At 45.2% G+C, this 17,050-nt stretch overlaps 1 protein-coding gene across 4 annotated transcripts in view; it reads left to right on the top strand.

The window, feature by feature from the left end:
* IFT88 (intraflagellar transport 88) overlaps nucleotides 1-17,050 on the top strand; it is an 87,470-nt gene that overhangs the window by 54,307 nt on the left and 16,113 nt on the right. For 3 of the 4 annotated variants that reach the window (XM_050937213.1, XM_050937216.1, XM_050937214.1), the window contains exons 23-24: nucleotides 245-351; nucleotides 11,701-11,761. In XM_050937213.1, coding sequence (XP_050793170.1) covers nucleotides 245-351; nucleotides 11,701-11,761 — 168 coding nt within the window. The remainder of the gene's footprint in view (nucleotides 1-244; nucleotides 352-11,700; nucleotides 11,762-17,050) is intronic. The other variant, XM_050937215.1, reaches the window with a different exon arrangement.

Genomic DNA, 17,050 nt, shown 5'->3' with positions numbered 1-17,050 from the left:
ATAACATCCCTTAAGTTTTATTAACCATTCTACAGTCAATCACAGAAAAATTAAAATTGCTTGCATAAGATTCCAGTCTGAGTTGCTGGTATTAGAAAACAGGAACCCCTGATCCCCAGTTCTTTGCTATGTCCAGAAGACCGTGCTGCTACTCTATAAATTAGTTTTACTAGGTTAAACATACTGCTATTTTTTCACCTGCTTTCAAGCCCTTTTCTAAATATATATTTTAATGTACAATTAGGTCTACGGTTCTTAGTTCGTGTCTGCACAGATATGGGGCTGAAAGAAGTTCAAGAATATGTGACAAAGCTCAAGAGAGTAGAAAAACTAAAAGAAATAAGGGAACAGGTATGTTTGAAAAAAAAATCCACTTTTTATAGGAAAACATTTTCATTATGTAGCTTCACTGCCTAGCACAATGAACAGTAAAATAATATTTGCTATAATACTTTAGCCTAGCTAGAGTGAATGTTCACTTCCTGGTTTACAGATGTTTAAGTTGGTTTTGCCATAACTCTTGGATTCTTTGGTTTTCAGAGGTTTAAATATAGGTGCATTCTGTAAGGTACAAGGCACATCTAGTCAACTTTAACATTCTGCCTTTATGAAGTTTTTGGGCAGTGAATTTCCCTTGGCTTTGAGGAAGTGGTAGTAGTGAAGGGGGCATGACGAGGGGCACAAGACAGCTTACTGGGACTACCTCACTGTCACTCAGGTACCAGCTCTGCCCTCCATTGTGCCCTCCAGTAGGATCAAGGGCAGGTAGGAAGGTGATAAACAAAAGCCTGTGAAGAGCACATCTACCAGATGGTAGTAGCAAGGATGAGAGGGAGCACCAAAGTCTGTACTCCACTTTTGGGACTGTCATAGGGAGAAGGGGTTCTGCACAACCTTCTGCAGCATAGGAGGATTGCAGAGATGTGAAGTGACTCATTCATCTCAAGGGAATGTTTTCAGGTGAATCCAAACACCTCATGGAGGTGAATACAGCCTGACAACAGCTCTTAAGTGCTGTGATCTGACCCATTCATTTCAATATGTATTCTCTTCCCCTCCCCCTTCTACCTCAAAATCTACCGCAAGCCCAGTCATGGAATACCAGGTTTCAAGACAATCTTATTATGTACGTGGACTTTAGAGCAAATTGAATACTAAAATCAGCTCCTTATTGGGGGAGAGGGCTGTATCTGAGAAACTTCTTGATAAATGACTCCAAATTTACTCCAAGAAATATTTCCTGGCCCCTCATATCATACCAGTATTCAAGGTAATCTCACTAGCTACATATATTTCACTGCATATTGAAAATGTAAAGAAGCTCATAATGTGGGGAATGGTTATTGGTAGAGCCCTACCAAATTCACAGTCAATTTTAGTCAATTTCATGGTCTTGGGATTTTAAAAATTGTAGATTTCATGATTACAGCTATTTAAAAATGAAAATTCAAAGTAGTGTAAGGGTCCTGACCCAAAAAGGAATATTGGAGGGTCACAAGGTTCTTGGGGTGTTACAGTACTCCTACCCTTACTTCTTCACTGCTGCTGACGGAGGATCTGCCTTCAGAGTGAGCAGCTGGAGAGCAGCAACTGCTGGCTGGAATCCCAGCTCTGCCAGCAGCAGCACTGAGGTAAGGGTCGCATGGTATGGTATTGCCATCCTTACTTCTGCACTGCTGCGGGTGCAGCGCTGCCTTCAGAGCTGCGCGCCTGTTCCAACAGCTGCCGCTTTCCAACCACCCAGGTCTGAAGGCAGTGCAGAAGTAAAGGTGGCAATACCGCAACTCCCCTTAAAATAACCTTGCGACCCCCCTGCAACTCCCTTTTGGGTCAGGATCCCTAGTTTGAGAAACGCTGGTCTCCCTGTGAAATCTGATCTTTTACCCTATACTATACAGATTTCACAGTCTGTGATGAGTTTTTCATGGCCGTGAATTTGGTAGGGCCCTAGTTATTGGGAACTCCTCAATCATATGGCCCCATATTTGCACCACAAACTCTACCACAACCCCTGTTGCAACATAAGAGTTTTGAAGACAATTTCCCGAAGCATGTGGGACTTAATGCATTTAGAAAAATTGGCTGCTAAACAGTAAGCAAGGCTCAGTCTTAACTTTGGTGGTGCTGCCACCACACTATGACATTAGTAACAAAACTAAGCAGATAAAACATTACCTTTTCAGATTACAACTCCAAGAGGTTCTCACTGAAATGAGTTAAATTGGTTCTGTTTTATCTCTAGTGGGTAATGGTCCACATTACAAACACACTCACTTTGCCACAACATGAAATAACTGGTAAACTCTACTCAGGAAAGGTCAGAAACTAAACTTGTATAAAAACTGGATTAATTTTTAGTTGGAGGGCGGAGGTCTCTGGGTTTCTAGAGGTAATTACTCTCTTGTATACAATATCAGCACTACTTTTTCCTGAATTCCTACTTATGCAGCATAGGCCTGCAAATATTAAGAAATGTAAGAAAAGCACCTTTTTCCTTTTTTAAAAAAATATTCACACTTTGTATACAAATACTGTTTTTGTTTGGTTAGGTGTTTTTGTTTGTTTTTAACATCTTGATGATGTGAACCTGAGTTTTCTGGGCACTTTTGAACACTTACTACTTCTGTGCATTAAACTACTAGTGAAAATATTTAAACAATTAGATTGTTTAACTTAGTTGTTTAAGATTATAGTAATATCTCAGTGATGTTAAAAATGTAATATTTCATTTTGACTTGATACATTAATCACTGAAAGTCCAGGGACTAGGTGCCGAATACTATCCTTCTCCATTTAATCACAACATAGGTATATAGAAGCACAAACTCTAATACAGTAATTTTATACAGCTATGATAAATTAACCATAATTTGGAGAGGCTAATTTGCAGATGACTGGAATGTTATGTCAATCAAAACAATGTGTCATTCTTCGAGTGCTTGCTCATATCGATTCCAATTAGGTGTTCGCGCGCTGCGTGCACGTTCGCCGGAAGATTTTTACCCTAGCAACACTCGGTGGGTCGGCTGGGTCGCCCCCTGGAGTGGTGCCGCTATAGCGGTGAATATATACCCCTGCCGACCCAACTGCCCTTCAGTTCCTTCTTACCTCCCGTGTTGGTCGTTGAAACAGTGGAGTGCTGATCTCCACTTCCCTAGCTACTCATAGTTCCTTATTAATAGTTGTGTATATAGTTATAATCTCTATCGTTGTAGTTAGTTTTAGTCGTTTCTATAATATATTTAGTGTATATAGTAGCGAGGGGATTGGGGATTAGCCCCTTCCCCCCACCCGATACCAGGGCTCATGCCCAGGTCACTGGACTTCAAACTGTGCTCGGCCTGCCATAAGCCGATGCCAACGGGAGATCCCCACAACTCCTGCCTTAAGTGCCTTGGGGAATCCCATCTCTCAGATAAGTGCCGGATCTGTAAGGCCTTTAAGCTGAGGATGAAGAAAGAGCAGGACTTTCGCTTCAAACAGCTCCTGATGGAGGCAGCTTGTAGTCCAACGCCCTCGGCACCGAGCGCTAAACAGTCTGTATCAGGGAGAAGTGCTCTTTCGGCTCCGGATCGCCCCGGTACTGCTAAGGCCCCTCGGCACCGACCGTCGCCGGCACCGATGTCGGCTCGGCACCGTTCCCTGTCACTGTGGATCAAGAAGCATCATAAGACTCCCACTGCTTCAGTGCCGCCTGCACCACAGTCGGAGCACCCGCCTAAGTCGGACCGCCCGGCACTGACACCTGCTGCAGCACCGCCAGCTTCGGCACCATCGATTCCGGTCCCACAAGGACCGTTGAGTCCAGTGCCTGAAAGCTCCCCAGCGCGTGCTGTGGTTGAGCTCACTATCCTGTCCACACCTGAGACCTTCTCCACAGCAAGGGACTTGATTGCAATGACGGAGTCTGCACTGCCTCAACCCCCCACACCGCCGGTGCAGGTTATTCAGTCTATTGGCAAGCCTGCCCTGCTGAGGCCACCCTCCGTCGGCACCGCTGAGAGGCACTGATCAAGATCTCGGTCCCACCAGTGTTCTCAGTCCCGTCGCCGATCCTGGTCCCGACGCCATTTGCAGTCCCGACGCCGCTCTCCATCATGGTACCGGTCGCACTTGCAGCACCGCTCAGCGTCCTGTTCGCCAGCCCGGCACTCCCAGTACCGATCCAGCTCCCAACACCGTACCTGGCACCGCATCTCTCGCAGTCACTCCAGGCGACGAGCCTTGAGATCCCGGTCAACCTCCTGGCACCGTTACAGTCGCAGGTCCCGGTCTTGTTCACGGTACCGTTATGGCGCCCGGTACTGCTCCCCAGTGCCGCACCGAGAGAGATCGTCTAGAGACATGGTCCCTTCTCAGGGTTTCTCAGCTCCTCGGCCGTCTAGACACACCTCAGTGTCATCTCACGCGGACAGTGACTCCTATGCACAGGACCGTGACTCAGACATGCCCAGTCGAGTCTTCCAGGAGACCCAAGGTCAAGAACAAGGGCCTCATCAGTGGTCGTTCTGGACACCTTGGGCATATCATCAAGCCCAAGGTGCACACCCAGAAGCCCCACGCTCCATGCCATCTGAACACCGGGTGCCAGAGGCGACTGTAAGCCGCCCCCCTCCTGCGGGTTTGGATGAAGCATCCGTTCCGCCGACAGACTCTCAGGTCCCACCTGAACCTGACACCGCCCAAGAACAAGAGCCCACGCAGGACCCTCTTGTACCTGGCCTCTCCTCTTCCTCCTCTCCAGATGAGGCAATGGCGGGGACATCCTCCTCCGGTCCTCCCCCAATTAACCTGAGGGCCCATCAGGATCTTCTGAGGCGGGTGGCCCAGAATATGAATCTTCAGGTGGAGGAGGTCCCGGAGAGAGAGGACCCTGTGGTGGATATTTTATCAGCTGACACCCCCACAAAAGTAGCCTTGCCCTTTATTTGTACGATTCAGGCAAGCGCCGATACCATCTGGCAATCTCCAGCCTCTATTCCACCCACGGCCAGGGGAGTTGAGCGGAAGTACATGGTACCCTCGAAAGGGTACGAGTATTTGTATGTGCACCCTCCTCCCTGCTCCCTGATCATGCAATCGGTTAATGAGAGGGAGTGCCAGGGCCAGCAAACTCCTGCTCCAAAATCCAAGGAGTCTAGGCGCTTGGACTTATTGGGCCGCAAGGTTTACTCTGCTGGAGGCCTCCAACTCAGGGTGGCAAACCAGCAAGAGCTATTTAGCCGATACAACTACAACACCTGGACGGCAGTGAGCAAATTCACGGAGCTAGTTCCCCAAGACTCCCGCCAGGAGTTTGCAGCCCTCTTGGAAGCAGGAAAGAAGGTGGCAAGAACCTCTCTCCAAGCCTCACTGGATGCAGCCGACTCAGCAGCCAGAACTCTGGCCTCAGGAGTGGCCATGAGAAGAATATCCTGGCTTCAGGTGTCAGGCCTCCCACTTGAGTTACAACAGACTATACAAGACTTGCCCTTTGAGGGCCAAGGCCTATTTTCTGAAAAGACTGACCCTAGGCTGCAGAGCCTAAAGGACAACAGGGTGATCGTGCACTCGCTGGGAATGCACACCCTAGTGACTCAGCGCAGGTTCTTCCGTTGTCAGCCTCAGCGAGCTTACCACTCGCCTAGGCCATGACAGGACTTTGGCAGAAGACAAGGTCGGGGGAATCGCAGAAGGCAGTCTGGGCCACAAGGGGTCAAAATCAGGGCCCCACCAAACCACCGGCGGGACCCAAACCGAACTTTTGAAGGGATGCCTGAGGACGGCATACCAGTTCTTTCCCAGGATCCTTTTCCGCCTTTTTACAACCGCTTCTCCCATTTCCTCCCTGCATGGGCCCAACTCACTTCGGATGGTTGGGTCCTACGCATGGTAGAATTCGGATACCACCTCCAGTTTATTTCGCCCCTCCCTCCCACCGCCCATCCTCGTCCCTCTTCAGGGACCCCTCTCACGAGCAATTCCTCTTTCAAGAGGTAGAGACGCTCCTAACCATGGGAGCTATAGAGGAGGTACCGAAAGACTCGAGGGGCAAGGGGTTTTATTCCTGCTATTTCCTAATCCCCAAAGCAAAGGGAGGTCTGAGACCTATCCTAGACCTGCGAGGACTCAACAAATTCATGATAAAGTTGAAGTTCCGCATGGTATCCCTGGGGACTATCATCCCGTCCTTGGATCACAGAGACTGGTATGCCGCCCTCAATATGAAGGACGCGTATTTTCACATTGCTATTTACCCACCGCATAGGCGGTACCTCCGTTTTGCGGTCAACCATCAACATTTTCAATTTACAGTCCTTCCGTTTGGCCTTTCTACGGCCCCACGAGTATTCACAAAATGCATGGCTGTAGCCACCGCCTCCCTCCGTCGTCATCAAGTACACATCTTCCCGTATCTCGACGATTGGCTCATTCGAGGGACCTCCGAGACGCAAGTCACCCATCATGTGGGCATCATCAAGGACCTATTCAGGCAGTTAGCCTGAGGATCAATATAGAAAAATCCACTCTGGTTCCCACTCAGAGAATAGACTTCACTGGGGCCATCCTGGACTCCACTCTAGCCAGAGCCTGCTTACCACAGCCCCGGTTTCAGGCAATAGTATCAATTATCCAAGGCCTGCAAAACTTCTCGACAACTTCGGCTCGCACTTGTCTCGGCCTCCTAGGTCACGTGGCATCCAGCACATTCGTGACCAAAGACGCCAGACTACACCTCCGTCCCCTTCAAACTTGGCTCAACTCGGTATACCACCCAGGCAGAGATAGCATAGACATGATCCTCACGATCCCCCCGAGCATCATAAACTCCCTGAACTGGTGGCTGTCACCTGCCCTGGTCTGCGCAGGGATGCCTTTCCACCCGCTGCAACCTTCAGTGGTCCTAACAACAGGCACGTCATCTCTGGGTTGGGGAGTCCACCTCAAGGATCTTCTCACTCAAGGCCTTTGGTCAGCTCAAGAACTGACCTTGCACATCAATATATGGGAGCTGAGGGCAGTCCGCCTTGCGTGCCAGGTGTTTCAAGAGCATATACAAGGCCGTTGTGTCTCAGTGTTTACAGACAACACAACGGCCATGTTTTACATAAACAAGCGGGGCGACGCACGTTCCTCCCCCCTTTGTCAGGAAGCCATCCAGCTCTGGGACTTTTGCATAGCTCACTCGATCGACCTGGTAGCATCTTTTCTCCCAGGGGTTCAGAACACTCTGGCAGATCACCTCAACAGATCCTTCCTGTCTCACGAGTGGTCGATTCACCTGGACATTATCCATTCTGTTTTCCGGAAGTGGGGTTCTCCCCACATAAACCTCTTTGCCTCCCGCAAGAACAGGAAATGCCATGTGTTCTGCTCCTTCCAGGGTCACTCCCTGGGCTCCCTATCAGACGTGTTCCTGATACCATGGACGAGACATCTCCTTTACGCCTTTCCACCATTCCCGCTGGTCCACAGGGTCCTACTCAAGCTCCGCAGAGACAGAACCCACCCTGATCTTGATTGCTCCAGCGTGGCCGAGGCAACACTGGTACACCATGTTGCTCGACCTCTCGCTGGCCAACCCAATCCCCCTACCTCTTTGGCCGGATCGCATAACTGAGGACCACGGCAGACTTCACCACCCAGACCTGCAGCCTCTTCACCTTACAGCATGGTTGCTGCATGGTTAAGCCAGTCTGAGCTACGCTGCTCTGCCTCAGTACAAGTACTCCTGGGTAGTAGGAAACTTTCCACTAGGTTAACATATATAGCCAAGTGGAGGCGTTTCTTCTGCTGGTGCGAGCAGCATAACGCTGTTCCTACCGAGACACCGGTTCCTACCATCTTGGACTACCTCTGGTCCCTAAAACAACAAGGCTTAGCTGTTTCATCAATAAAGGTGCACTTGGCGACCATCTCTGCCTTCCACCCAGTGGAGAACGGCGCTCGGTCTTCTCTCACCCCATGGTTTCAAGGTTCCTCAAGGGCTTGGAATGTTTATACCCACAAGTCCGCTGCCTGCCCCAACCTGGGACCTTAACCTTGTTCTAGCCAAACTTATGGCTGCTCCCTTTGAGCCGCTGGCAACCTGCTCACTGCTGTACCTGTCCTGGAAGACAGCATTCCTCGTAGCCATTACATCGGCAAGATGAGTCTCTGAACTTCGGGCTTTCACGGTCGACCCCCCCATATACAGTGTTTCAGAAGGACAAGGTACAGCTGCGACCACATCCAGCCTTCCTCCCTAAAGTGGTATCGGCCTGTCATATCAACCAAGATATCTTCCTTCCAGTCGTCTTCCCGAAGCCACACTCTTCACGCCGAGAGCAGCAACTGCACTCCCTAGACGTCCGTAGGGCTCTCACTTTTTATGTCGAGCCAACAAAGCCCTTTCGTAAAACACCCCAACTCTTCGTTGCGGTAGCAGATCGAATGAAGGGCCTACCTGTCTCCTCCCAGAGAATTTCATCTTGGGTGACGTCGTGCATCTGCACCTGCTATCACTTGGCTCATATTCCAGTGAGCCACCTCACCACACATTCTACTAGGGCTCATGCTTTATCTGCCGCCTTCCTGGCTCACGTACCCATCCAGGAGATATGTCGTGCAGCTACCTGGTCCTCGGTCCACACCTTTGGGTCACATTACGCATTGGTACAACAGTCCAGAGATGACGTGGCATTTGGCTCAGCAGTTCTACATTCTGCGACATCTCACTCCAACCCCACTGCCTAGGTAAGGCTTGGGAGTCACCTAATTGGAATCGATATGAGCAAGCACTCAAAGAAGAAAAAAGACAGTTACTCACCTTTGTAACTGTTGTTCTTTGAGATGTGTTGCTCATATCCATTCCAAACCCGCCCTCCTTCCCCACTGTCGGAGTAGCCAGCAAGAAGGAACTGAAGGGCGGTTGGGTCGGCAGGGGTATATATTCACCGCCGTAGCGGCGCCACTCTGGGGGGCAACCCAGCCGACCCACCGAGTGTTGCTAGGGTAAAAATCTTCAAGCGAATGTGCACGCGGTGCGCGCTCACCTAATTGGAATGGATATGAGCAACACATCTCGAAGAACAAAAGTTACGAAGGTGAGTAACCGTCTTTTCCTACATATTCTTTCATAACACCAGCATTGCAATGCAAAATAAGTGTCTCACACTATGATTCACTTTGTGCCTCTCCAGTTGTTAGAGGTTGAGAGTTCTGTAGCTCAAAAATTAGAAAAATCACCCTTTATGTTTCCCTGCCAAATACTGATTTCAGTCTGCAAAGAAAGGCACAGGTCAGTTATTGCTCTCTGTTTTCAACAGCAATTAAACTCAGTTTCCCTTCCTCAATATTTCAGGCCAAGCCATGATCTCTTTACTATTGTGCCAAGTGGTGAGGCAGTAAATAGATAATTAAATATTTGTGGAATATGCCCTGCTTTTCAGTGAGTCTTACTAAGATCTTGTCCACATTTGGAAATTTACCAAAATAGCTATTCTGGAAAACTCCTATGTGGCCACTCTTATTCTGTAATAAGAGTGTCCACACGGGGGCTTATATCAAAATAACTAATCTAGAATAACTATTTCTGTAAATTTCCAAGTGTAGACAAGCACTTAAAGGTATCCAGCCAGAGATCTGGAAACATCTGTGGGGTAGGTGAATATTCACCTGAATATTCCTTAGTGCATTAACATTTCCCTGGAATTTCATTTAAAAGAGATGCACGCACACTGGTACACAAATTTACAAAACCTTATTGGCATTGGTTCAAATACAGGTAGTAGCATTGTGTATTTATTTCTCTATGTGAATTTAATGACTGAAAATGAGCGCCTGATAAGCTGTGATGTGAACTAGGGATAATATGTACCGACATCATATGATTTTCCTTAGTGCATCTCAGTTCTATATGCAACACATTTCTGCTCTTCCAGTCCTGGGCCTCTCTTGGCCAGAGGCTGCCAGTTGTGCCAGAAATGATTCTGTCATCCACGTGGGAATAGGATGTAAAGCAAACTCATTTCCACTTGTGAGCCATTAGAGAATTTGATCTTGCGTTTTCACAAATGAAACGCCGACACATAGAACCTACTTGTTCCACATTAGACCCACTACCTTCGTTTTCAGTTTTTCCTTTTAAATTTGCCCTTATGTTTGAAATACTTAAGAGCTTTACACAGTGCTGTGGGTATGAAGTTGGAATGCATGTGCCCGCACTTTGTATGTTATACAGTACATACCATTTAGAGACTGTTAGGATCATTTTGCAGCTGCTCAGTCTCCAGAATTTTTTAAGTGCCGTTTTGTTTTCACTTATACATGATGTAACCATTAACTGGAGATCAAGATAAATTAAAATCAAGTAATAAAAACCATGCACAAAGTAAAACTAGACCCTTTGCATGTGAATTTACGTACATCTTTAGGGTACTGTGAGAAGATTGGTTATGATGGAGGTAATAAATAATCCACCAGACACTGTTGTATTTATAGCATAGATGATGGCAAAGGCCTCAATCCTGCACACAGTCATGCAGATGCTTAACTTCATGTCTGTAGTCACACTGAGTTCAAAGGGATTACTCCCTTCACTGGAACTTAACTAGATTATGCTTCATGCTTTTAAGTTAAATGTGTACATCATGTTTCCAGGATCAGGTCCTAAAATGTTAAGACTTTAAAGAACCTCAGCTAACTTGTTATTACTGAATCTCCACTCAGCTAAACAATTTCAACTAATATTAAAATAAACTGCTTAAGAAAGTCATTTTATGTCACATGATCTAGGTTTTCAACCACAGGTCGGTATAGTCCACACATCTTTTTTAAACAGGCTCTTAATTTTATACACTGAATTTAGTTAGAACTTTTTAAAAAATAAATTAACAGATGGAGGCTCTAAATATTGAATCTTTGCAACTGTCCATCAAAAAGCTCCTTATTAAGATGTATATTTTCTGTAATTGACAAGATATATGCATCTGAATATTGAGATTACGAAATCAGAGGCCCAATCAATCGAGCAATACAGAGGTATTGCTTGGACAAAATAACAGTAACATTTTAAAATAATCCTAAAAATAACACAGCTGGAAGGTGTTTGTGGTCCTTTCCTCATTCCAAGAAAGTTGACTTTTTAAACATAGTTTTTATAATATTTACCATTGCCTTCATGTTAGATTTAGCACTCAACGACAAATTAATTTAACTCTTTTCCTGACATACAGTGCTGTGCCAAATATTAGAAATTTAAGACCTGTGAGGTAAATATTTCTCTTTCTAAATTTTCTTCCTCCCCACTTGAATCTTTACAATAATAAAACACTTCTTGGATTTACAAGATGTTAGTAGGCAAATACTACTTTGAACTCATGTAGAGCGGGATACCTTGAGAATTTTTTCAGCTGTACTAATCAAAACTTCATGTAAGGTATTTTTATTCTTATATAAATGTTATCTGAAAGAACAAATTTTATTGAATATTTTTTATTTGAACTTCATTAGTTCTGTGTAAACATTGTATTTAACTGATTTTAAATGCAACTTTTTGTACTGAAGAAACAAGATTTTAGTTGCACAATACAATATTACTGTAATTTAATTCCAATTTAGTGTTCTCTATTTTTTATAGCAGTAAATTGAATTTTGAGCTTCAGCAATTCTATCTAATATAATTATGCTAAATAGGGGTTTTGTGTGTATTCCTTGAAATTTATTTCACTGTTGTTCTAGCGTGTTAAATCTGGCAGAGATGGCAGTGCGCGTAGCCGCAGAGAAGGGAGTGGTAGCGGGGGTAAGTACTTGGAATAACAACTTTGCTTAAGTGTTGGAGTTGTCAAAGTTCTAAAAGAAGAATTTTTCTTAAAGTGTTGTAAACCCTTTTATATTTATACAAGTACATATTGAGTAATGCATAAATATTATTTTGCAAACTTCCCTTACATTTTTTAGCTCCTTTGGTCTTAGTATTGTGAATATTAATCTTTGCTCTGTAAAATCTCCACTAATACGGAAGCTTTTTTGTTTTGTTTTAGGGTTTATATAGCACATACAGGTCTCACAGTTTTCCTAAAAATAAATTTGAGGCCTGTTTATAAAATAGTTTAACTGAACAGGTCTTTGAATGTTACATTTTGGATGAACAACACTTATTTAAAGAGTCATTGTCAAATGCCCTGAGAAAGAAGGAAAAAATAGCTGTAAGAACGGGGTTTGTAAAATGCTTCTGTGAATTGTTTTTAATTGGGGAGATTTTCACAGTGACTTGCAGACACTTCCTCACAATCCTAAAACTCGGAACGGGTTCTCTGGTCAACAATACTGGGACAAATTCAGATTTACAGTTCAGCATAACCACCTTGATTTACAGATGTCAAGTCCAATAGATGCAGATGCAACAGAAAATCAGCTTTTCAAAAATCTATCAGGGATAAGATGATTTTATAAACAAAGATGATCGCTATAATGTATAAGTGGCCCAAGAGAAATTTAGCATAGTGCCATCAATTAGGAAATACAGGGTTTTTTTCATAGATGCTATACAAAGACATTTTTGGACTGATCACACACAAAAGTGAATGCCACTGTGCGTGTGAATGATCACTCACATTACTCATGAATGGCAAAGCCATGAGTGACTTATGCAGGTACCAAATACGTGCGCAGAAAGCCTTCATACCACCTATCATACATTCTGCTTACATTTCCTGTTACAGAAAACCAATGTGTGGAATGGTTCAGGAAGTTTGGGTTTTTTTTTTATAAAAATTGGACTATTTTTCTTGTCCTTCCACCTGCAAAGCCAGATGTCTTAATTACCACTTATCCAACTGTACAAGGCTCATAAAAAGCCATGAAAACCACTGACATAACCCAGAATAGCTTTTCATTACTTAAATATTTTACATCTATTAAGTCTCCTATCTTAGGATCTTACGGGGCTAGAACGGAGTCCTGGGGTGCCTTAGGAAAGGGGTTATCTTTCTATTTTGCAGTGCTATGAAGCTCCCATTTTTAGCTCTGCAGTCCTACGAGAGAAACTTTGAATTAATTATATTTTTATACAGAAAAACCCCATCACTTGTTGGGGATTATCGTTTTGGACCTCAGGCTAAGATAATTTTAATTCCTCATGTTAATAGTAGGGAGAGAAGAAAACATTTCTGAGACAGTTTTTTGAGTCTGCTCAGGGGGTTGAAATATTAGAATAAATCCTACAGAGATTGATTAGTGAGCAATGTGCAGGTCAGGCAGTCAAAAGTGTATGGTAAACAATACATAGTTCTGCAATTTATTGCATGGATATGAGCACCTCACGTGTGTGTGTATGTGGATGTTTTAGTCAGCTTTATCACACACACCTGTACTGTCACCTAACATTTATTCACATTAATTACATCTGAAGTTATAGGAAACTGTTATACCTAGAAAACATATCATAATATCATTTCAGATTGCCTCTTTTTCTGATAACTGATTTTTGGGTTCTTGTCACCTGTATGCGTCTTGGAGATTCATGATCCTTATGAATAGGGCCCTACCAAATTCATGGTTGTGAAAAACACATCATGGATTGTGAAATCTGCTCTTGACCATAAAATCTGCTCTCCCCTGTGAAACCTGGCTGTTGTAGGGGGCTCACAGTATTGCCACCCTTACTTCTTTGCTGCCTTCAGAGCTGGGTGGCTGGAGAATATAGAGTGGTGGCTGCTAACAAGCACCCAGTTCTGAAGGCAGTGCTAACGCCAGCAGCAGCACAGAAGTGAGGGTGGCATGGTATGCGGGGGGCAGGGCCAGCCTTACGGGTGGGTGATGGCTTAGCTAGGAAAAGGTGGAACTTCCTCTTTTCCTGCATGATCCACTCCCTGGGCCAGGTCAGACTCAGCTCCAGGAACGTCCCCTGGCTGCAGGAAACTCCACAGCTGCTGTCTAGGGGTCCAGCTCCGAAGGCAGTGATGCCGTCAGCAGCAGCACAACAGTAAGGGTGGCAATACTACATCCCCTCAACAGTATCCATGCAACCACCTCACACAACCCCCTTTTGCGTCAGGACCCCCATGGTTACAACACTGTGAAATTTCAGATTTTTAAAATCCTATGATTGTGAAATTTACCAAAACGGCCTATGAATTTGGTAGAGACCTACCTATGAACCCTAAGGAAGAAATTCACTTTAGTGCGCTGGGCCCAAACAAAGTCCTCTGCACCTATGGTCTGGTCACAAAGTAGTCATGCAGGATGACCTGTGGACCCCATGCTTGTTTAGGTAGAAATGGAGGGCAGTGTTGGGGTCAGACCAAAGGATTCAGACTTGTGCATAACAATGGCCCAGATATCCGTGTAAGTGTTGCAAAGGGGCCCTTTCCTCTTTCACAGCTACATTCTGTCATCCTATGTACCCATGTTAGTAAAAGAGTGGAACATTACCTGAGAGAGAAAGGGATGTTTGGTAGTTTAATAAATAAGGATGTAAATGCAAGAGGACAGCTAATAGGGGAAATAAGAAAGATCCTAGCTGAGAAGAAGTTAAGACAGCATTAAAGACCCTGAGCTAGCATTTTGTCAATACTTCTCTTAAGGACAAAAAATATATGTGGAAAATGGACAGAGAGTTGAACTCATTAAGAACTTCTACCACAAGCTCTAGTCATTCTAAGGCACTGAGTTTTTTCAACTCCACAGATTCATACATCCACCATAAACCACATGTAGAGAAACGCATGGATGCTTGGAACACTATTGTAAGAGATCAAATCTCATAAGAGCAATGGGTCCAAGTTGAGCTGTAGCTGGGCACTCTTCCATATTGATTTCGATTTTTGTGCAAAGTTCTGCAGTTATTGTATTTAACTCCTGAGAGACTGAAAAGAATTTAGGCTTTGGAAACAAACTTTTGTAGGAAAAGGTTCTAAGGATGCTCATTTATGCAAATTTGGTGCAACTGACCAAAAATCAAACAGTTTTTGAAACAGCTCAGCAAATAAGCAGTATTACAAAGGAGGCTCTGTCCTGAGCCTGGAGGTGTTTCTACTGGGGCTCCCAGTTAAAAATTGAGGCAAGATGTACTACTTAAACTTTTAGAACAGTCAAAAGCACCACAGATTGATAACTAGGTATGCTAGCCCTGTGAAACACTATCGGTGAAGAAGTTGGCACACAAGAGGCAATAGACATAAGGACTGTATTGTAGTATAGCTCCCATTTACAAACTTGCAGTAAGATTCAGTGGGACCAGAAGCCCTAAATAGTCATATTTTCTGTGCTTGGCGTAGCTCAGGGGTCGGCAACCTTTCAGACATGGTGGGCCAAATTTTCATTTATTCATTCTAATTTAAGGTTTCGCGTGCCAGTAATACATTTTAATGTTTTTAAAAGGTCTCTTTCTATAAGTCTATAATATATAACTGAACTCTTGTTGTATTAAAGTAAATAAAGGTTTTAAAATGTTTAAGAAGCTTCATTTAAAATTAAATTAAAATGCAGAGGCCCCCGGACTGGTGGCCAGAATCTGGGCAGTGTGAGTACCACTGAAAATCAGATCGCGTGCCGAAGGCGGCACCGGTGCCATAGGTTGCCTACCCCTGGCGTAGCTTAACAGGATTGCAAGTCTGTGTTTCACAGTTTAAAAATTCTATATACACAATCTGCCTGAGGCACACACATAACATAAATATGGGTTACTTTATTCAAGATTTTTTGGTATGTTTATTGCTAAAAAAAAATAATAAATTCACAAATTTGGGGATTTGTTTTCTCAGTTTCCTTACAAAGACCAGTGGGGATCATTTTCCTTAACTTTTTTAGAGATTTGATGTTATTAGCTGATCCAGGAGAAATGTGAAATCCTGAACTCAGTTCTTGTCTTTACGTACTACTTTTTTATAATTTTTAACTTTACTCTCTTGCAGCCAAACATGCCTATGTTTCTTTGTTTAGTAGTTTTCATAGACTTTTTCAAATATTTTATCCGTATCTACTTACTTATTGTTAAGGTTAAGATTCTGTCACAGGTATTTTTATTAAAATCAGGGATAGGTCACAGTCAATAAACAAAAATTCAGACACCCGCAACCCATCCCTGACTTTTACTAAAATATCCTGTGGGGCGACAAACAGAGCACTTCTGGGGCTGGCAGCTGCTCCAGCCCCACTTCTGCTCCTGCGGCAGGGGCTGATTACTGCTTCTCCAGCCCGCTGACCCAACACCAGCCACTGCTCTGGCATGCCCTAGGCTGGTCGCCATTCTGGGGGCTGCTGCCCCGGGGCTGGCTGCCACCCTGGGGCTGAGAGTTGCTCCAGCTCTGCCCTAGATGTCCCAGAATCTGTGACAGAATTGTATGCTTACGTATAATTGAATCAATAATAGTACAAGGTTCCTTTGTTTTGGACAGTGACACTGAAAACACATGCAGAGGGGAGACTGCTGGGAGAATTAAGTGGGCTAGGTTTGCCCATAAAACTTAAAAATAAGTTACTACTTTTCAGAAATAAACTATACAGAAGATGCAGGAGAAGCATTACAGCAGGGGTCAGCAACCGCCGATTTGAGCGGCACGCAGCTGCCTGCTGCAGTCCTGGCCCCCAGGCCCACTCAGCCCCCCTGCCTACTGCTCTCCTCTGCGGGGGCAGGCGGCAGAAGCTTGGTTCTGTGGCAGCCAAGCTTCCCCCTCCCCCGCTTCTTCCCCCAGCGTGGTGCTTTCCTGCCCCATCCCCTCTCGTTCCCTGCACCAATCAATTGATGGCCCGAGGGAGGGGGAAGAGCGGCAGTGTGTACACAGCTCCGTAGAGGAGACAGAGAGAGGTAGGGACGGGGCCTTGGGGAAGGAGGTGGAACAGGGCACATCACTTCCAGGCCCCTGCTATGAGCCACGCAGGACAGGGGGCTGGGAGCACCCCTACGAGCCGAGCACCCCAGCCCTCTGCCCTGACCCCCCCCACACACACACTCAGCATTCTGCCCTGCAGCCCCCAAACCCCCACCCCGCTTCCCTGATGCCCCACACACACTCAGCCTTCTGCCCTCAACACCCCCCACACAGCATTCTGCCCTGCACCCCCATACCCCCAGCCCTCTGCCCTGACA

This window comes from Gopherus flavomarginatus, chromosome 1 (assembly GCF_025201925.1).
Source record: "Gopherus flavomarginatus isolate rGopFla2 chromosome 1, rGopFla2.mat.asm, whole genome shotgun sequence".
In the NCBI taxonomy this organism is placed as follows: Eukaryota; Metazoa; Chordata; order Testudines; family Testudinidae; genus Gopherus; species Gopherus flavomarginatus.
Note: the sequence above shows the minus strand (reverse complement) of the source record. Positions and strands in the feature narration are given on the sequence as shown.